The sequence below is a fragment of the Ipomoea triloba genome, chromosome 1 (genome assembly GCF_003576645.1).
Source record: "Ipomoea triloba cultivar NCNSP0323 chromosome 1, ASM357664v1".
Lineage (NCBI taxonomy): Eukaryota > Viridiplantae > Streptophyta > Magnoliopsida > Solanales > Convolvulaceae > Ipomoea > Ipomoea triloba.
Window position 1 is genome coordinate 7192922 of NC_044916.1, and position 22353 is coordinate 7215274.

Sequence of the window (22353 nt, forward strand, 5' to 3'; positions counted from 1 at the left end):
CCCACGTTACAATTTCATGTATGCCAATTGCCAATTTGCCACAACACCAAAACTTTTCTCCTTTTCTTTTTCTTTTTCTCAAAAAATACTTATCATTATTTTTTTTGAGTTAATACTCAATTTAGTTATTGACTATACTGATTTTTTTAAATTTAGTTTAAATGTCTTTTGTGTTTAATTGGGTCTTGGACTTTGATTTTTTTATTTAATTAAGTTCTCAACTATCAGAATCAATGACTAAATCGAGAAAAATCACAATAGTTGAGGACTAAATTGAATAAAATCATTACAAGTGAGGGCTAAATTGAGTAAAAATCATTGCAGTTGAAGACTAAATTGAGTTAATAGAGAAAAAATTACCAAGTTATCCTAATAGAGAACTCAATTAAGTAAAACATCGTGTAAATGAGAGGTTATTGATTCGAACTTCAATGGGAACATATACTATACTTAACAGGACAATATATACTTAAAAAAAAAAATGAAAACATCGTTATGCTTAAACATTATGTATTTCTGGTGTGAAATGAGTATATCACTTTTACAATATCTTTGGTGATGGATGCATTCTCATATACCTAATTTGTACAACATATTTTATAAAAGAAAAATATGGGGAGCAAATTTAAAGGTGTCTACTTTCGTGAACGATATTTCACATATTTGTAATCAAATGTGGGGACCCCAAAACTACATGCTCAGTTGCTCACTATGTCTCTTTCAAGCATGGGGGTTTCCTTCTACGAAACTGTGCACCTTTGCCAATTTCAGTTTCAGTTTATTCTCAAACTTCTTTTCTTTTGCAAACAAACATTTTTACTTTTAAATTATAATTTTGATAAGCATTCAAAATATTACGGAGTATCATTTTGTACAAATTTATTATACTATATCTAATAGTATTTTAAGTAATATATGTACAATTGTAACGCCAACAGTGATGCTATCAGACCATAAATTCAAACAAAACAAATCTTTTACCCTCTAATTATTGTTTGTATAACTCTTGTTAATGTTGGTTTGATGTGAAAAAAAAAAATGCAAACAACTATCATCATCTAAACATTTGTTGTTAACGTAGCAATATATGTGTTCTTTTTAAACCTTCCAATCATATGTGACTTATAAATTGTATAACTCTTTATTTATTTATTTATTTATTTGATTACTACAATCTAACTCTATCTACTGTAGTTGTTTCAGCTAATAATTCTATATTAAAAATGAAAATACATTAAATGATACAAAATTGGATGAAGTGACATCCTCGTTTCCTACAAAGAAATGTCTTTGCCCTGTTTTTGTGGTCACATTCATATTTGTAGAGAGGTTTCCTTCCTTTCTGTTTGCTTCCTTCTTTTGTCTCACAACAAATGTCTTTGCACTATTTTTATGGCCACATTCATTGACAACTTTCTTAGATTCATGTCAACTATTCATTTTTGTTTCCTTTTAGAAATTTGGTGTTTATTTTTGATGTGATGAAAACAAAAATTTCTTGACTTCTCCTGTTCTTGGCATTTTCATGTAAAATTTAACAAGTAAATTAGATTTAGAATATTTTTAGTTTTACAAAGAAGTACTCAGTTCACAAACAAAAATACTTTAAAGTTGACAAAATTTGATATCAAGTTAACTACCTAATAAGTAACAAATAGTTACTTAATGCTTAACAAATAATTTATTTTATTTGAAATTATATTTTTATCCTATTTTATATTTATCTAAACAAAATATAATACTCCAAGCCAACTATATCTCCATTATTAAGCTCTTTCCATGAAGTCTTTTAGAATATTCATTCTTATTCAATGGAAGATATATTTGAAATCATATCTATATTTTGTTTCCATATTCTTTATTTATGATTTTAAATATCCTAAATACATTTTAAAGTTAGATGTTTCAAAATTAATTTTAAAATTGTATCAAAGGTTTTTAGTTTGTATACATTTTTAAAAATTCTTATGCCTTCAAAATATTATTTTTATTAGTCAAAATCTTATTTGGAAACTCTAAAATTATTTTACAAGAATTCAAAATAGAAAATGAGTTGCGGAATGATAGATGGCATGCACTAGATATCTTTGCTATCATCTTCTTTAGGGTTACTTGTTAGTTGATTAATTTGATTAATATTTTAATTATCTTGATTGATTTATCAACAAGAAATATGTCAAACTCATCACCTATAAATAGGACTCATCCTATTAAGCTCAAACCATCCCAATAGCTTCATTCTTCATACATTTTCTACTCATATTTATCTTGGTCTTAAATCCTTCTTATTCTTTAACTTTAGAGTCTCTTTGAACCTTTATTTGTGATATACTCCAACTCCATATATAGATCTAATTTCCTTGTAATCTTTGTGGAGTAGAATATTTTGTCAAGAGACTAGAGAAGTTGTGAGCTTCATTATTGTCATTATTGTATTTGGTATAATTAGCCTTGATTGATTATACCATTGTATCAATTGTTGGATTAGTCATCAAGATCCATCTTGTAAAGGGTTGTTGAGTGAGTTTGAAATACTCAACGATAGTAGTAGTTGTTTGATTAATTGTTAAAATCATATGTGATTTTTGTTCGTTATCTAAAATTTGCAAGTATGTGTATAGTTTGTTAGCATGTAAGTTTTGAAAGACCTAACAAGTGTATTCACCAATGATTGGTATTCATGGGAATAAGACATTGGCTGAGGAAGGTAAAGGATATTGGAATCCTAAATTCATATGATGAGTTTTAAGTAGTGGTCAGTGGATTAGGCGATTGTCAAACTACTACAAGTATATATCAATGTATTCTACTCTCTACTCTTCTTTGTACATTTACTTTTTGCATTTAGTCTTTCAACTTGTTAACATAATTGTATAGGCACAAACCTACACTACACAAAACATTTATCTTAGAATAATTGCATAAATCCTTGTTCACCCCCTTTTAGAATATTTGCATATATGCATAAATCCTTATTCACCCCTTTAGAATATATTTTGACTAGCACCTACTTGATTATTTGAGTCATCACAAATAGACCACTTTCTAGCTAGCTCATTTTGACAAAAACTCTTAGCTCAATACGCCCTCAAATCATTTTAATCCCCCGAAGTTCATCAATGATACTAGAGGGGCAATTCATACTCCCAAAAAAAAAAAAAAAAAAAGCCACAAATCCATTTACACAACTCATTTATCGGTGTACCATCAATTGTAACTTTTAAATTGTTCTTTGTGCACTCACATTAACATCAATTTTAATTACATGGTAAGTAAATTTTACCAACTTACAAAAATCTCATCTTTATATTAAGCTTATGCAAAATTAAAGATGTTTTTTTTTATCCTAGTGCTGAGCTGGTCTTCAAGTCTTCAAGAGTGTGGCATCCTCATAAATATCAAAATTGGGACAGGCAAGTACTAGAGCTCCACAAATACATTCTTCACTGACCACTCTGTACCGTATACTTTGGTCAAGACTCAAGACAATGCCACCGTCTATGATTCATCTGCCAGCACACCCACATGTTTGTGTCCGACTTTGCTTTTATTTTTTTGGTCTTTTTTTGTGAGCAAAATCATAATATATATATATATATATATTGCATGGTTCATATGCAGTCAACCGTTCCCATGCAGTAGCGTGACCTGGTACATTTACATAATTTGGTGTTGCATCCACTCCTAAGTGCACCACAAGATACTCATAGTGAACGATTGAACAGTTGACCAAATCTAAGCCATTGATCTCAAGTATTCAATGACTCAGATATGTCCACATGGACTCACGAGAAGGGTGAACTCATGAGAACACTGGCATATATATATATATATATATATATATATATATATATATATATATATATATATATATAATATTTTGGTGTATCGACTTATTCACCACCAACAGTTTTTTTTCATTATTGCACCACAAACCAACAATTGTGGTACACCACAGTTTACTCAAAAGAAAAATAAATCCAAATTAAAAAAAAAATTGACTTAGTTCACCTTATAAGGTGGACCATGTTATAATAACCCGATATTGGCTTACTAGCCTTACTATGTAAATATATTGTAAATAGTGTTCTCATAAAAATGATTAGTACGTAAAAGTGTTGTTATTATGTAACTTGGGCACGAATTAAGTAGGGCGAATGTTTTGGTTTGACTTAACGTAAAAGGAAGGAAGCTTTTGCTTTCACGCTGCCTAAGAAGACTCTGTCAAAAGATATCGCCTACTCTTCAAATCCTGGACGGCACCGTCTTATCAGCATCAACCTACACATCTCACACGTTTAGAAAAATATAAATATGATTATCACATAATAGTATATGTTGGGATCGACAGACCATTTTTGAAAACGACATTATTAGTGAAAAATAAGTCCAAAATTTCATTTTGGCATTCTACAACATGACTTGTTAACAAAGAAACAAAAAAGTAAGGACAACCCCAATTAAATTGATCAAATTATTGACCTTAAAGGTGCCTCCTATGAGTTAGGGACTGCTCAGGACACCTTATGGTTTGACAAAAAAAATAATAATAATAACCACAAGGTCATAAATTTAAATCCAACTAATCTTTTAGTCTTCTTGATTTGAACTGGAACTATGAGCCACCTAAGTTAGTTTAGGTCTTTGTGATCTTTTACAATTAAAGCCACAAGGTGAAATTTATCGAATACACTCTTAGATAGTTACTGTGAATTTCTGTCCTTACCCAAAAAAAAAAAAAAAAAGGAACAAAAAGGTGGTTGTTGAGATGAAAGACAGGTGCATGCCAATGCCAATTCCATTTCTGGGAATGTAAGAATGAAGAGGATTTAAAACATTTTGCACACTAATCCCTACTTGATCGTCCGTCACCAATACAATAACAAAATAACACAAATGTATAGCCAGTGCAGCAGTCCATATACAACTCTTACATTGAGCCAGCCTGTGATCAAATAATTACACCAATGAACAGCCAAATAAAACGACAGCCAATCCTCCTCGCTGGAGAAGAGCAGCAGGTTATAAAAGAATCAACTTCTTTGATATGGGGCAGCAAACTAAACAAAACTTTTAACCTGTATCAAACGCCAAAAGCCTATCTTTCCGTACCAAAACTCCGCGCATCTTTTTCCAATATATCAACATTTCTCCTTTGTAGATTGTCACAACAAACCCGCTTCAAATAGGTTTCTCCTTCTCAACGTCTCGTCTACCAGTTTGAAAGTCTTCTTTACAAGCTTCTGGTCAAGGGCCGTGGTTCTATAGATTTTAAAAACCCGGTCCACACAATCAGGGGCAGTGTTCTGGAAATACGACTCTTCAAATTTCTTTTTAACGAACCTAAGTGTACATCACCAAAAGATGGAATGAATACCCATTCAGCACATCAGCTTTTAGACAAGATAATAAAACAAATATGGTAAATAATATTAAAATTATTTAACACAGTGAATATCTTGTCTGAGACTTATTGCAGTCCTAAATGCTACCTCCTGCACTGGCATAACAGTTTCAATATAGCTAAGTATAAGAATTACGTAGATATTAACAACACATAATAGCAGCATAGGACTTAAAAGAAATGAGCTCCAATGAACCCAGAAATACTGCAAGTAAAATCTTCCCCAAATGTAATCATGATAGCACAACAAAATGCTTACTCGTATGCATGTTCAATCTCTTGTTTTCCTGAGGAAACTGGCTGGTAATCTTTAAACCACTCACATACATTGAGAGGCACCTAGAAACAAAGAATGTCAAAATGCCGACCTAATGGGTCTGACAAAACAATGTTCATGAATAACACGTACTTACTTTCAGAACCTTCTTTTCAAATAAATCAAATTTGTTGAGAAATAACATGAATGATGTTTTCTGCACAGTAAAATGCAAAGTTCAGCAAACCTGCTTTATAGAGGAACCGTAACCATGATAAAGGAGCAAATATATACAAAAATGAAGCCAAGCAAGCAAGATGAATATAGAATTCAAATAAAGAACAAAGCCAGAGACTCACTAACATGTTATAAACATACCTCAAAACATGGCTGTTTCAGAATCCACTCAAAGAGTTCTTTGCTCTCCATCATCCGATTCTTGTTTTCATCCTCAAATAGTGTCTGATCATACCTGACACAATAAACATTTAAGTAAATCCACGTATAGGTCTTCCATGCATGATAAGATAACTATTCACATAGTCCAAACTTTAAGTCTGTGTCAATGATTTCTTTGATTCTTTCTCATTAATACATTACTCCACAACAGCTAAACTCATAAATCTCCAAGAATCATAAATCTTTCAAGCAAAAAACTAGACAGCACAGGAAGAGAAGTCTTACTCACTAATAGCAGCACAAAATATTACAGCTGTGACACCCTCAAATAGATGGATCCACTTTCTTCTTTCATTTCTCTGACCTCCAACATCAAAAAGACGATATACTTCACCACTCTTTTTATTCTCCCCAACTGGGCTGCAGATATTTTGAGAGTTACTAAGATATATATTGCACAAATAAAGATAAACAAACCATAAATAGTTCTTTTTAATTACAATAACAAGCAAAGAATGTATGACTTCAGTACTCGTTAGAATACCGACATATAAAAAGAATGGTTTTATTATTTTGCACCTTGGTTCAGCCATACAAGCAGGAAATAATGTATGTAGCATTATAAGAATGAACAATAGCACCAGAAAAGAGCCCCAATTTTCGAGTTGTGCAAAAAGTAAAACCTAATGATGAAAATTGAAAACCCAAGCAAGACCAGCTTCATGACCAAACTACATAACCAACTCATTTAACAATGCTCAAGCAGCACAGTACACTTTAGTGTCCAAGCACATAGTTCAAAGTATTATGTATACCATGATGCATTACTACATGAAAACTAGGCTGCAACCTTGGATTTTTCTTATAACTAGAATCAATCATCAACAGGTCACATTTAGCTAAAAGTAAACATATTAAAAAAAATTAATAATAAATGCACAGTATAAGGTGTAATGATAGTCCATTTCAATGAGCAATGATACTTCCGCCTGCCCATTAACATACTAATGTAAATGTTATGATTTACATGAACAAAGAAACATAACTTACTAGAGGGTAATCAGTTCTACTTAATGATTGTTTTTATAACAGAATCAAGCCAGCCACATTCACATTTGCCACATTTTTCAATTTTCTGGACAGAATAAATAAAGTAGACTTATCAAAGATAGTTCCCGCTAAAGTGAACAAGCATGGACACATTAGTTCATAAAAATAAACAATTTAACTAAACAAATGGTAAGCCAAAAAAAATCTAAGTTGCAATTCATTTAATAGAAATGGAGAAAAGTATGCAATGAGAATATTGAAATTGTGAAAACTAAAATGGTTTAGTGGATCTTTTCTTTCCTTCTTATTTATTTATTTCTCCCCTAGCTGAGAAAGGAAATACATGAGACTATAACGGTAGAAGTCACCTGAACTGGATTTCAACAACGCCAGTCGTTCGAACACGGGCATATAGGATATCATCCTTCAAAACAGTAAAAGTAAGTTCCATTAACAATAACGCACAAAGAATTACATTACTGATGAAGACAAGAATACTGTGTATAGTTCTACTAAAACCAAGTGTTATTCAAGAAGGAAAAAAAAGAAAGATGGAACGTGCTAATAAAGCCATGGATGTAATGTTGACAACCACCCAGTAAGTAGCAAATAGAGCAGTGGTTATCATTCCAATAACTCTCCAAACAATGTGATAAGATAGATAATGCTGAACCATCAATGGAAATCAAATAAAACAATTACCTTGATAAAACAATAATTATGGTAAGAACATAAACAACATCCAGGTATATATCAAACGGTGTAAGAGTATTCCTAAAGTGAAAAATAAATCAATGCACCTAATAGTAACAAATGCAGTTATCAAGAATGGCCCAACCAACTATTGCATGCAATAGAAATGATTTTCTAGTGTTTGGGTAATATATGTTCATGTTGGTCGGCCAAATTCGGCCAAAATGGGTTGGGATTGGGGGAATTGGGATTGGGGGAATTTTGCCAACAAGCTAAAGGGCCAAAAATGCAGTCAGCCAGTCACAAGGTCAGTATGCTGAGCATAGCTCATGGCATTGGGTCTGCCAAGCACATATTTTAATTGGGTTGAGCCTAAAGGTGGTTGTTGACAGTTACAACTGGATAAGCCATAGATGTTTCAAGACACATTATCAGGGAAATTAATTGCCCCCTAATCAACTGGGCAGTTATGTAAGGGAGGTCACCCCTTAAAGAGGGGGGAGTTGTGTCATTTGGCAGATCTTTTTCCAACGATGGAACCGTTGACAAATTGTACTGAAACAGTGAAACATTCACTTATGCTCAATTAAATAAAGGGAAAAAGTTACCATCAATCCATATTATATCATTCCTCACATCACTTATTCCAACTGCAGACATTCTCCATTAGGTTTGTGTCAGGTCAATCTAAAAACCAATCTAGTATTCAGAATATTCATATTCTTGAATTCTCCATCATCTTAAAACAAATGTTGAAATCATTACAATGTTGCTATAATCACATACAGAGGACAAAAGATGTAAAACACACTTTAGTGATAGAAGTGCTGAATCAATAATGGATTATGAGACTATCCACATGTTTTTGAATGGAAAGTACTACAACCCATGACATACAGTATTAAAAAAATAAAATAAAAAATGAAAACCATTTAAAACAAGCAAAGTAAGAGAAACTTTCAACTAGCAAAATGAAATGTCTGAAGATAACATTCTAGTATTAAGACCAGCAAGACTGAGATTCTTGGCATTAAAAGAATAAATCCTGGAAAGAGAGGATTTATTGAAATGTTAATCAAGTTTCCACAATTCAATACATATTACCAGTAGGTTCTAAACAATTTATTTTTCACATAGTCCTCAAGAACTTAATCAGAAGATGATACTTATCTAAAAAAGCACTATCTCCTAGAGAAAGCAGGGAGCATGATAGATGCAGCACTCTAGAAAAGATGATTTTACCACACATAATATGAGGAAAAAAGAGTAACTAGTGCTTATCATACCTTCGTCGGAACATAACTAGCTTCAGAAAATCTATGTAAATTTTCCATAAAGTAATGTGCACAATCTGGAACTTGAAGCTCATTACCACGTGAATATGTTTCCTACAGGGCAACAGAAATGACATCAAACACTAGAACCACTATCTTCCAAGGAAAATCCAAAGGGTTTCTTATTTTAAGTGAAGGAAAAAAAAAAAAAAAAAAAAAAAACCCACTGCAGAGATGAGAAGTAACCTGTACAGCAGGGTCTTTCCAAAGAGCTTCTATCTCCTGGGCCATATCCTTTGTTAGGAGGGGATAATCCAACCTGCCTCCAAGTTCAGAAAGTTTTTCACCAATTTCCTGATGCATAGTACTATTTGTTATTTTTCACAAATATAGGAACAGGCAAGAACTTGTTCTTAAATTCAATCCAACTCACCAATTACTTATAAAGAATTTTAAAAATAAATTAATGAAACAGAAAAGTAAGTACAACAAAATTGCATAATATTTAAACAATTCAAACCTTATTTTCATCTGAAATCACATACTTCGAAGAATCATCTTCACTTTGAGCTAGTTCTTTTGACCCATCATGTAGTATCTGTTTGTTACATTAAACAATCACCAAGACAGAATTTACAGACAAATAGTTCTCTAATGATACTTAAATCTACAATGGGGTTTGATCAAAAAAGGCATACATCAAGCATATTCAAAAAGGGAAATTTCCAACACGCCCTCTAATATTTCAACATGCTCTTTCTACAATGTGGTTTATAATTCTAAAATGCATATCTCTAGCATCAGTGATCAAGTGTTTTACATATCACAAAAAGGGAAATAACCAACACACCCTTTCTTATAATTCATACTTTTATTGTCTGATAGATGTTGGCATGAATGACTGGGATATAGCTCTTTAGCTCTGCATCGTCAAAGCCAGTTTGAAATAAAAGTTTTATCTGCTCAAAAAATATTTAAAAGATCTGGATCAATTAGAAAACACATCTACAAAGGAAAATGAAGAATGAATAACTAAATAAATCTCATATCTTATATCGCACGTTCTCACCTGTTTGAAGATTGTAGACTTCCCTGAATCTCCAGCACCTTTTAACAAAAACAAGCAGGCGAATCAGTCTAAGAGCAAGAAGGGCTTAAATAACAATGTAGATATAAAAGGAGAATTGGGAAAGATATTATAAAAATTTAAAAAATAAAAATAATTTAAATAAAAAAAAAGGAGGGCAAAAGAGCATTTCACGAACTCATCCAGACATTTCAAAAAGCATGTAATAACCTGTATTGAAGAATGTGCATGATATGTTTCTCCAAAAAGCAAGCTTATTAAATGAAAGTTTCAAATACAAAAGCAGCCAAGAATTATATGATCACATCTTTTTTAAGCTCAAGAAATTGAAGCTAAATCATCTTCACAATGTTAATAGACTCACAAGGATCATGAGCTAGCATGGTCTGTGAGAGAGAAGAAAAATTTTATAGATTAACATCTTTTATCTCACCAAGTAGAAGAAGTTTCTGAATATGCTTCTCAGCCTTCGTTTCTTGCTCAATCCGCCTTTCTATTTCTGCAGTCTGAGATGCAAGATCATAGAAGGTAATTAAAGTAGGGAAGAGAGATAGACAATGTAAGAGGAAGCAGTCTGTAGGGAGAACCTATCAAGAATATCTTTTGCCAATAAGTAGTACCTGTGCATTTTCCTCGGAATCAGCTTGATTGTACTGTCTATGTTTACTACATAGCAAACCCATGTTTTTTTAATACTATAAACAGCATAGAAATGTGTGATAATCCAGCTCAAGACTTAAAATTCCTTCTTTAAAACTCCTACATTATGTCTTCCATGCCTAGCATTTATAGCCAAATACAAGCTCCACCAGTTAAACAAATTACTACAAAACAGAGGAAGGGCTTCAATAAAATTGAATTTCATTTATATTTACTCAATTGTCAATTCAATTGTAAAAACAATACACAAATGCATAACACTTCAACAAATGTTCAATACTTCCCATATTGGAATAACCATCCCGTATTACTCATGAAATGGCATAAACAGCAACAAGCAGAACACACAATAATGTAAGAGTATAACATGATTCTATCCCAAGACAAATTGTAAATGAAAATAAAGAATGATGAAATATAAACTCATGAAAGAACCTATCCACACAGCCAAAGGAATTGCTATAGTCAAATTAAAACATGACCAGGCACAATCAATAACAACAAAACCTTGTCTTTTAAATATGTACAGAGCAACAAAGACCATGGTCATAGCATTGGTCATTGGAATCTTATTAAATACTTGTCTTTCTTAACAGTAGCAAATACCACTAAGAAAAGTACATTTCATAAATATTAATTGTGCCAATGGCGTTATAGCATGCCACTGAAGAGCAAGTAACTAGCTCTGATTTCAATCTTCTTTTACAACAATCAAGTCACCCAGTAAAACCTGTATTACAATTCTACAAACATCAGACTTCTGAATAAAAATTAAACCAAGTTTACTGGTCCTTAGCAGTCCTCCTCAATTCAATCTATATAATCTTGAAATTGTGTCACTCATTCTCAAAATGGCGTGCACAATGAAGGTAAAATGCTATGAAATAATCAGTAGATCCATCTAAATGATAAAAAGCAGGTTCAAAACAGTAATAGTAATATAAAACTCAAAGAAGAGAGAACGTGATGGTCTATTTTTACAACATTTGGTGCACACATTGCTTTGGTGGCATGACATTCATCTGGCCATAATTAGCCCATTAGCATTAGAAATGTAACACATTACAATTTATCTAGCTGTAATTCATGTACACAGCAACAACAATTTGTAATTATAAGAAAATTAATGAATTCAAATAGTATTAGTTCTAAGAAACATAAAATTGAGTAAATTATAATCAATCATCCACTATTGCAAGCTGGAAACTATAAGTGTAATAAATGATAGGAATTTGTAAAATTTGCAAATAATTATGCATGTTAATTAAAATTTTATATAAAGAAAAATAAAAAAGACATTTAAAATAAACATATATACCATGCAATTGAACTGCAGAATAGTTTGAATCCATTTGCCCGAATATTGAGAGATCAGGTTTCTTATCTCTAATAACGGATTACAATATATTGTATAAGTTGCACCCTAGCAGGGATGAATGGGTAACTAAAGGTGAGTTCGAAATGCACCACGCGATTATCCCCAAATCTGACCAAAAACTCAAATGGATCTTGAAAAACTTGAACCATGATAATACACTAAAATCTCCAGTATTTTCTCAGCTAATTCAGTTACTTTAATACACAGCTCCGATTTCAAATCTTCATAAACAATTTCAACAGACACTAAATAAAGACTTAAACTGGTGAACAATTCCAGAAACTGACACACTCCATAATCATTTCCACAAATTGAGAAAAGCCAAAAAAAAAAAAAAAAAAAAACAACTTAGTTACCCATACAGGAAAAGAAAATTTGATGCAGAAATACAAATTTATACAAAGTACAAGAGTTGATACCTCCAAACAGGTACAGCTTCAGAGCTTCTCCTGTAGGATCTTGAGGCGAGTGGGATTAGGGTTTCTCTCTCTCTCTCTCTCTTTATGTTTCTTTAACGGATTTTTACTCGTATAAAGGTTCAGAAAAATTACCAACCCACCACTCAAAAACACATCAGTCAAACTGTTTGACTAGAGTTCTTCTTTTTTCCTTCTTTTTTATTAGTAACAGTTGTCACTTTGTGACTACTTGAGTTGAGTGTTTGACTGGATCCTATTTGGAAATTGAGAATGATAATTAAAGATGTTTGATTTAAAATTTTAAGATAAATCAATGTGAATAAGATATGATTGGATAATACAGTTTGATTAACATTTAAATGTTCAATTTTATTGTTTTCAAAAAAAAAATGTTCAATTTTATTATGGTTGTCACTTTTCATTACAATCTTTCCCCCTTGATTTATGTCCGTTTTTTATACCTTAATAAAGGTATACATTATACTTTAAATGTTGTACACTTTAAATTGATTGGACATAAGTGTTTATATTACAGCTCTGTTTGGCAGAACTTATTTAGGAGCTTTGGACATAAGTGTCCATATTACGGCTCTGTTTGGCAGAACTTATTTAGAAGATTTGGACATAAGTTTTCATATTACAGGCCCTCTGTTTGGCATAACTTATTTAGAAGCTTATAACTTATTTTAAGCTACTAATAAACTATAAGATTTGTTTGATAATGTTCTCAAAATAAACTATTAGCCTAAAATAAGAACTTATTTTGAAATGCTACCTTAGGTAGTGTTTCAAAAATAAACTAGTAGCTTCCTAACTTTTTTTTCATCTTTATCCTTAGGCGGCGTTTGGTTCAAGGGATCTGAGATTACCTTGGTAATCTGAGAAAGGTAATGTTAGATTACCATGTTTGGTTCAAGTAATCTGAGATGGAAGGTAATAAAAGATTACTGCCACGTAGGAAATCAGGGTATATTTGAGGTAATGTGATTACCAAGTTTTGCTTAGGTAATGTAAGATTACTTTTCAATATTCCAAAATTACCCTCACTCCAAATTAAAATTGTTGGTCTGTGTATTGCCTAAACCTCAACTGTACGCATTCTATTATTATTATTATTATTATTATTATTATTATTTATTATTATTGTTGTTGTTGTTGTTGTTGTTATTATTATTATTAATTTATTATTAGAAGCATCTTGTTAAATTTTGAATTATGGAAAAAAAATAAATTAAAGAGGCTCGCAATTTACACCTTTCAATTAGGCATTTAAGTAATTGAAGTAATATAACCTAAAATATAACCTTCAACCAAACAAGTTAATATTACATTCCTCCAACTTTAACCAAACGCATCAGGTAATCTTACATTCCCAAAATCTCACATTACCTTCCTCGAGGTAATCCTATTACCTGGGTAATCTAAGATTCCGTAAATCAAACGGCCCCTTATTATTTTAAATAAATGACATCATTTACCTCTTCCAATTAAAACACTTTTCTTTTTGCCTTTTCTTTTTTCTACTATATTTTATTCATCCTTTTCCGCAACTCTTCACCGCCCAAACACTTTTCTCCAATATTTTTATTTTATTTTTAAGATTGATTATCATATATATATATATATATATGGGTTCACATGCGGTTGGTTTTCTCAGGTGCGGTACCTTAGGTGCGAGGTTTTCCTTCTTAAGACGTGTGGTTTGTGTGCTTGAGGTGCGTCAGTATTGAAACTTTAAGGTGCGTCAACTAAAGCTTTAGGTGCGTGATTTTCCTTCTTAAGGTGCGTTGTTTTCTTTCTTAAAGTGCGTGATTTGTATGCTTAAGGTGTGTCACTTGTTGAAACTTAATATGCGCCATTTTTAAACTTTAGGTGAGTGGTTTGTGTTCTTTAGGTGCTTTGTTTGTGTGCTTATTTGTGTTCTTTAGGTGCTTTGTTTGTGTGCTTAAGGTACGTGGTTTGTGTACTTAATTAAGGTGCGCCATTTTAAAACTTTAGGTGCATGGTTTGTGTTTTTAAGGTGCTTTATTTATGTGCTTAAGGTGCGTGATTTGTGTACTTAAGGTGCACTATTTAATGCTTAAGGTGCGTAACCACACGGGAAATTATACCTGCACCTGAACCCTCTCTCTCTCTCTCTCTCTCTCTCTCTATATATATATATATATATATATATATATATATATATATATATATATATATATATATATATATATCATTTCAAAATGTTAAATTTTAATATGTAAACAAATCTATTTATGAAAATGTCTTTTTTTAGTCTTTTTACATTTATCAGTTTATCAAAAAACTAATTTTATCAAACACTTTTAAACATAATCAGCCAGCTTAACAACTCTTCAGTTTTTAGCTTCTAGCTTATAGTTGTTCAACTACATTTTCAACTAGGTTTGCCAAACATATAGCCTACATACTTATTAGACAAACTACCCTTACACCGTTATAACTCCATTACTATTTAATTCTAACACTGATAACTCCATCTATCGTTATTACCATACATTTATATCTATCACATCTTTTTCTTATTATTTAATTATCATTTTATTAAAATCATTATATAATTAATTTAATTATTGATTATATTTTAATTAAATTTCTATGAATGGTAAATCATATGTGTCATGTGTGTATAATACATATATTATTTGTGTGTATATATAACTTGAACTATAATTTTTAATTATTTATATTTATCAATGTTTTAATATTGGACATAATTTTTGCTCGTTGTGCGTATAAAATGCTAGTAATATCTACTAATCTAATAAGAGCCATAAAGTTAGGCCTATAACGGGAACTAAAAAATATTGGTCCAATTATTCGTTGAAATGAAGGATTCATATTATTTTGATTTTAGTTTTTTTTTTATTTAAAAAAAACTATTTTTCCTACTTTATCCTTTATTATATCATTTATTTGACGTCCTAAATACAACTGCATTCCGTCAATGTAAACTTTAGTAATGAAATATTCCGTTAACTATTTATTATTCTTAATTTACTCATTCACTACAAGAAAAATGCACAGACACTGCATTGAGTGTTGTTGAAACCAGTGTTGTCGAAAGTCACGCACATAGACAACGGTTTTTAACCGTTGTCTTTTCTACAAAAGACAATAGTTAAAAACCATTTGTCTATTCAAGTGTTGTTGAAACTGGTGTTGTTAAAAGTCACGCTCAAAGACAACGATTTTTAACTGTTGTCTTATATATATATTAAAGACAACTGTTAAAAACTGTTGTCTATTCAAGTGTTGTTGAAACCAGTGTTGTTAAAAGTCATGCACATAGACAACAGTTTTTAATTGTTGTCTTTTCTACATATGACAATAGTTAAAAACCGTTGTCTATTCAAGTGTTGTTAAAATCGATGTTGTTAAAAGTCACGCTCAAAGACAACGATTTTTAACCGTTGTCTAACTTGTCTTATATATATCAAAGACAACGGTTAAAAACTATTGTCTATTCAAGTGTTGTTAAAAGTCACACGCATAGACAACGGTATTTAACTATTGTCTTATATATCAAAGACAACAGTTAAAAATCGTTCTATATTCAAGTGCTGTTGAAAACGGTGTTGTTAAAAGTCATGCTCAAGGACAACGGTTTTTAACCGTTGTCTTATATATCAAAGACAACGATTTAACACCATTTTTAAACTGTTGTTTTTAACCTGTTTTGATTTTAAGTATAATATGTAATAATAATAGTATGAAACTCGAAGAACCTCATAATACAAATAAGTAAAGTAAATCAAAATAAACAACAATTCACATGATCATCTACTTCGAAATATAATCAACAATTCATTGGTGTTCATTGAAACCCATTTACCAAGTACAAATATTGTTCACAAAGTTCTCATCAAATGCACTTCTATTCTATATAACTTGATACACAAAACTCAAGTTGGTCACCTAGAGTGGAATAAATAAAAAATAATATTTACCTTAACTTCATGTTCTGCATTGTATTGGCCTAATGTAGTTTGCAGGTTAGGTTTTCAATGTTCTTAGCTTCTATAACACTCAAACAGCTTGCCGATTCTCCATTCAGCTCATTAATTGTTTCCATTGAGTTCTTCAATTCATTAGCAATAAAAACTTTTAACTTCTTGACTTGTAGCTGACTAGTTAAGAGTTATCTCTAAGTGCAATATTTGAGCTCTTAAGTATTCATTATTTTGTTGTAGTTGTTCAATAAGCTTGCCATCCTCATCCATTTTCTTTGATTCTTCATATTCCTGGAAACATGACAACAATAAAAACTATCTTCATTTCTCTTTGGAGTAATTAAAATCACCAATAAATCCAGATTTATGGAGATAAAAAGTGATACTTATACTACAAGGATGAAAGTGTTGGTTTATAATCACAAAAGATGTACTAAAGTTTCAAGCATTCAAGAAGCTCTTTCAAAACTTACCAGATCCTTCTTTAGGTTTTGTCCCAAAATACTGCACCAGCGAAACTAAATACATATTAGCACACAATCAACGAAAATTGTTGAATATTTCACACATAAATACCATTGTCTTGAAAGCCAATAGAAGTATACTCAATACAAATTACGGCAACGGTTACATTAAATCATTGTCTTTTATTTTTAAAAAAGGGACATCGACAACAGTTTTTTAAAATCGTTGTCTTTGCGGTGTTGTCTTTTGACAAAATGCACAAAGACAACACACTAAAGACAACGGTTGGGTAAAAGCCGTCTTCTTTGATAAAAGTGTTGTGTCAAAGACAACGATTTTGCCCAAAACTGTTGTCTTTTATACAAAAGACAACACTTTTGGCAAAAATTGTTATCTTTTTAGTGTTGTCTATGCGCATTTTTTTGTAGTGATTGATTTTCATTCTGAATGTCTTAGGTTCGAACTTCATCCCAATCAAAATTGGCATAATTGTTGAACATATATACTATGAATATGCTAGAATGTATTAAAAAATATAATATAAAATTTAACATGAACGTTAGTCAATTAATTAGTCAGAATATATATATATATATATATAGCACTCAAAGTTGAGCATCAAAGATTACAAATAACAAACCTTAAAAATCATTTTCTTGCATTTTTTTTATAAAACGAATCTAGGTTATGTTTTTTTTTTCGTTTAATTAATTTTCTTTTGATTATTTAGAACAAGACTCGATAATTTAATTATGATTTCGCATTATTAGAAATGATTTAGGTCATTATGGTGTTAATATTTTTTTATGTATTTATATAATAGTACAATTGTACATTACTTTACAAATATTGTACTATTATTTTTTTCTAATGTGGACTAGGTTTCTCTTGATAAGTGGGGACTAATTTGATCCATCCATCTAGGATGATCAATGTCTAAATTAAAAAATGATGTGGTCAATTTTGTAAATATTAGTATAAAGAAATTAACTTAGGAATTCCATGTATCTATTTCTTTAATGTAACAAAACTAATTAGACCAAATCTGTATTCTCTTTTCAAACTAGCACCAATAACCCAATTATACATTAAACACTACCAACAAAAAGAAGCGGACAAGCAATGAAGACGAAGACAACGACAAACCTATACAAAAACGAATTAACAAAATTTAGAGTAATTCTAACCAAAAGTAATAATTTTTACCTAATAGTCTAATACCATACAAAACTACAATAAGTATTTAGGCTGTGTTTAGAGTAATTCTAACCAAAAGTAATTTCAGTGTTTGGATGCAATTGAAAAAATCAAGTCAATGAGTATGACCAAATTGGTGAAATCGACATAGTCGAGAGACCATTTTGGTAATTTTCTTGTATAATGTATGAAAAAAAAAAGTAACAAAAAAAATGTAGTTTGACTAGTAACAAAAAGTATAATTTTCTACACTAGCCACATTTGTGCAACTTCCAGAATATAATCAACTATGATGCTACATTACATCCCGAAGAATGAATATAAGGCTAAGGCTATCTTTTATTATTGTTGTAAGAGAATTATTACAAGATTGCTTACAATGTTAAATGTTAAAGATGTAGAGGATATCGCGCAAAGAATAATAATGCTATTGTGCAAAGATTGCTTACAAGCTTCTTAGTTGGTATTTGTCTGAATATTGAAGGAGTAAAATCAAGAGGTTGATTTCTTCTTTTTAAAAAAAAATCAAGAGGTTGAAAAAGCACCTGCTGCCCAACCTCTCATTAATTTATTGTATTTTTGAGCTATTAATTCCTGCATAGTTGCGATCTTGCGGATTCTATTTCCTTAATTTTGTGGTGGGTTGGGATAAAAATCATTAGTTACATAAGATGTCCCTATTTTATTATTATTATTTTTTTTCAAAATATGCTCTAACAATCCCACTCCTAACTTGCTAGGTTCTACATCAAGCATCATATTATATACAATACATATATAGTCCACCATATATATTACAAAACTTTTGATTTCTAATAGAGAAGTTAGTTATTTAAAATTGATGATATAATTTTTTCCATGGAACTCTAACATTTTATAATACCATTTATAATTTTTTATGCATTCTGAATTGCGCCTATAAAATTTGACTCTTATTCAGAAGAAAATTGAACTGAAGACCATCCAGTTACATTGACTATCCACTTATCAATTGCCTCATATTGCTAAGTTAATACCAAAACTATCAAAATATCAAATCCTAATAATCTTCTTCCCCCTCCACAACAATAGGGTGCATTATTTAGGTCAACTCTAAAGTAAAAATTCATTATGATAATTGAGAATTGATTTATAATAAGAGGGATTATCTTTCTAATAATACTTACTCCGTATTATATATTATTGGGGATAATACACTTACCAAATTTCTGCTAGTTCAATAGCCAAAGTGATTTACCTACTCATCATAAAAATTTGTCCAAGTCAATGGATTTCATGTAATGAGTTAAATTTAGTTAAATTTCATTTAAAGCCTATTTTACCACTCTACATTTTTGCTATAAAAAGAGATAAGATAATTGAATTAGGGGTCTCTCTCCATCAGTACACTCAAAATCTCTCTCTTGCTACCAAAGGAAAAAAAAAATTTAAAAAAAAAAAAAAAAAACACCTGTGGATTGGGTTGAGCACATAATTAAGGTCTAAAGATCAACAATCATGTGGACACATTGTAAAATAACATAAATTATAACCTTTCATGCATATTTAAAAATAACCCTGAAATGCTTTTACTATATGACATTATACAATGTGTTTTAAGTTTCTAACAATTTAAAAAAATTTGAGTTTACAACTCAAAAAATGAAAAAATAAAATAAAATAAAACCACCAAAAGGTTAAGGGTGTTTTGAGAAATAATTGAGAATGCAGTCGTTTAATCAAAATTAAAGTAGTGAAATTAGAATATAATGACATTGTATACTACAATGCTATAAATGCTTACCTCTCCGATTGAAATTTATTATAGCGATAGAGGTGGTGGACTGACCCAACTACATCATTAATTGGGAACGAGTGCTTTGAGAGACGTTTAAGTGGTAAATCACTTCAATTATTCTCCTAACTAGTGTTTTACCCGTGCGATGCACGAACAAAATTATGTTATTATGAATTTAAATAAATTTTTAAAAATATAAATATTTTAAAATATACAATATAATAATATAGTTGTAATTCCATATATTCTTTTTTTTTTCTTTCTCTCTCTCAAAATCAGTTTCTCTCGGAAAATCAAGAACCATATCTATTGCTCAGCTCCTCACCCGTAGGTATGTATCTTCCTGCACTCTATCTTTTGAATTTGTATGCATGTAAAGTATGGATGCGTTTATTTACGGATTTGATTTTGGTTTTGGTTTTGGTATCGGTTGTGTGATGTTAAGAAACAATGGATGATATAAGGCAACAAAATCCGTATGGTGCAAATTCAATGATAATGCCAGTTGGTTTAGGTCACGATGAGATCGCCTTGCTTAATCTGTATCGTGTCTATTGAGTTTTGAAGCCAGCAATTTCTAATTGTTACTGGGTATACGATATTCTAAGATTTTAATATGATTTGTTTTTTACTGGGTATATGATATTCTAAGATTTTAATATGAGATTGCTCAGTCTCATACTCTGCTTCCTGAGTTTGAGGTATGTAGAAGAAGTGTGTTTAGAAAGTTTTTGGGGTGTTTTCTAAATAGTTGTTAGAGTTGATTGGGTTAGTGTGGTTTTTTATTCATCATATTTCTTTTTTTTTTATTATTATTAAAATGCATCTTATTATTTATATACACAGGAACTGTTGTCCATTGTCACATTCTTGGTGACATTTTTTAATAAAGTCATTTGGGTAGATTATAAAGAGGTAGTTCTATATTAAATCTGTATTTTTTAGTGTGTAGTTGATATTTTTTTAAAGAGAAGTATTGTGTATTGCTTTACTTTATAAGTAAAACTAAATATAAATTTAAATTTTGTATAATTAATATAGTCTCGAATTAATCATGCACACATTTAGATAAATTTATATAAAATAATTGCACAATTAATTTGATTTACTCTTAAGTGTATTTTATATATATTATAATTCCAACAATATGAATAATAACTAAGAAAATTATATTTAAAAAAATGCAAATTTTAATTTTTGTATTAGTAAATTTAAATTTTAATTGGATGCATTTCCTTAATGATTGTATAATACGTCGTATATACAAATAATATTTATATTTATTAATATGTATGTAGGCAAATTCTACAATATAATTTCAGTAATTGTAATATATATTGATGGATTTATAATTAAAATAATCACATTTAAAATTAACAAAATTAGCATTTTAATTTTGTATGATTAATATAGTGCATAAATATAAGTATGTATTTTACTATTAAGTAAATTTCATTTCCTATTTGAATTTCGTTTTCTTTTCCATTTTTTCTTTTTTACGGCTAACGTTATTAGTATTAACTAGTATTTTTGCCCGTGCTTTGCACGGAATGGATTTGTTATAATATTTTAAGAATATTTGGATCGACATACAATTATATAAATTGTAACATCGAATATTTTATAGCGCAATTGATGAAATTGGTTGGATCGATTATATTTTTTTGATGTTTTCTTTACTTGAATTAGAGCAAATAATTGTCCAATTACCCAATGCCAATGCGATGCACGGATAAATTTTTTATTATATATTTAGATAATAAAAATAAAGATTGAAATTATAAAAAATTCTAATATTGAACGTATACATTTATTTGATTATAAGATTATTGCAAAAGTATTACTCAATTAATTGAATAATATATGACTTGTTTGTCAACAATTATCTTAAAAATCTAACAACCCATGTTTAGTTAATTTTTTTAAATTTAAATAATTTAAAGTTTTCAAAAGAAAAGTGTAATTAATTTTTAATGTTTTAAAAAAAAATTTAGTCAATTAGTAATATCCTTTTCCCTTTTTCCAATTTTCCTAATTTATGTTTCCTTTTTCTAGGATCTTTTTATATTTTCAATCAATTAGTAAAATCAATTTTCTTTTCCATTTTATCTTTACTATTACTATTGTTTGGGTGGAGATTTCACAAAGAATGATTTTATTTTTATTAATAGTAGTATATATATAGAAGTATAGATAATTAGTTGAATTATTATTATTGGTGTAAATAATAATTAATAAATTATTTTTTTCTTATAAAATTACGCAGATTTTGTTTTCATTATTCTCACAATTATAATGGTTTAATTATTATGAGAATTTG

General features: G+C 30.1%; 1 protein-coding gene across 3 annotated transcripts; it reads right to left on the minus strand.

The window, feature by feature from the left end:
* Nucleotides 1-4778: 4778 nt before the first annotated feature.
* On the minus strand, nt 4779-12738 carry LOC116027053 (guanine nucleotide-binding protein alpha-1 subunit). 3 transcript variants are annotated; one of them, XM_031268481.1, is made up of 14 exons: nt 12621-12738; nt 10784-10987; nt 10597-10669; nt 10146-10183; nt 9946-10035; nt 9597-9674; nt 9323-9430; nt 9089-9190; nt 7478-7533; nt 6345-6479; nt 6039-6132; nt 5818-5877; nt 5664-5743; nt 5166-5343 (listed from the first exon to the last, which is right to left on the minus strand). In XM_031268481.1, the coding sequence occupies exons 2-14, from the start codon at nt 10844-10846 to the stop codon at nt 5166-5168; spliced, it is 1155 nt and encodes a 384-aa protein (XP_031124341.1). In that variant the 5' UTR covers nt 10847-10987; nt 12621-12738. The 3 variants fall into 3 exon arrangements, with proteins under 3 accessions (XP_031124348.1, XP_031124341.1, XP_031124344.1); XM_031268484.1 differs by having other exon boundaries at nt 10784-10942; nt 12621-12735; XM_031268488.1 differs by lacking the exon at nt 12621-12738 and having other exon boundaries at nt 4779-5343; nt 10784-10846.
* Nucleotides 12739-22353: the final 9615 nt, after the last annotated feature.

Excerpts from the sequence above, each read along its gene's own strand:
- LOC116027053 (XM_031268488.1), bottom strand. The coding sequence starts at position 10,846 with ATGGGTTTGCTATGTAGTAAACATAGACAGTACAATCAAGCTGATTCC. Across the intron at positions 9,191-9,322 it reads GGAAAGACCCTGCTGTACAG|GAAACATATTCACGTGGTAA; the intron begins GTTACTTCTCAT and ends GTTGCCCTGTAG. Across the intron at positions 5,878-6,038 it reads TGAAACAGCCATGTTTTGAG|AAAACATCATTCATGTTATT; the intron begins GTATGTTTATAA and ends TTTACTGTGCAG.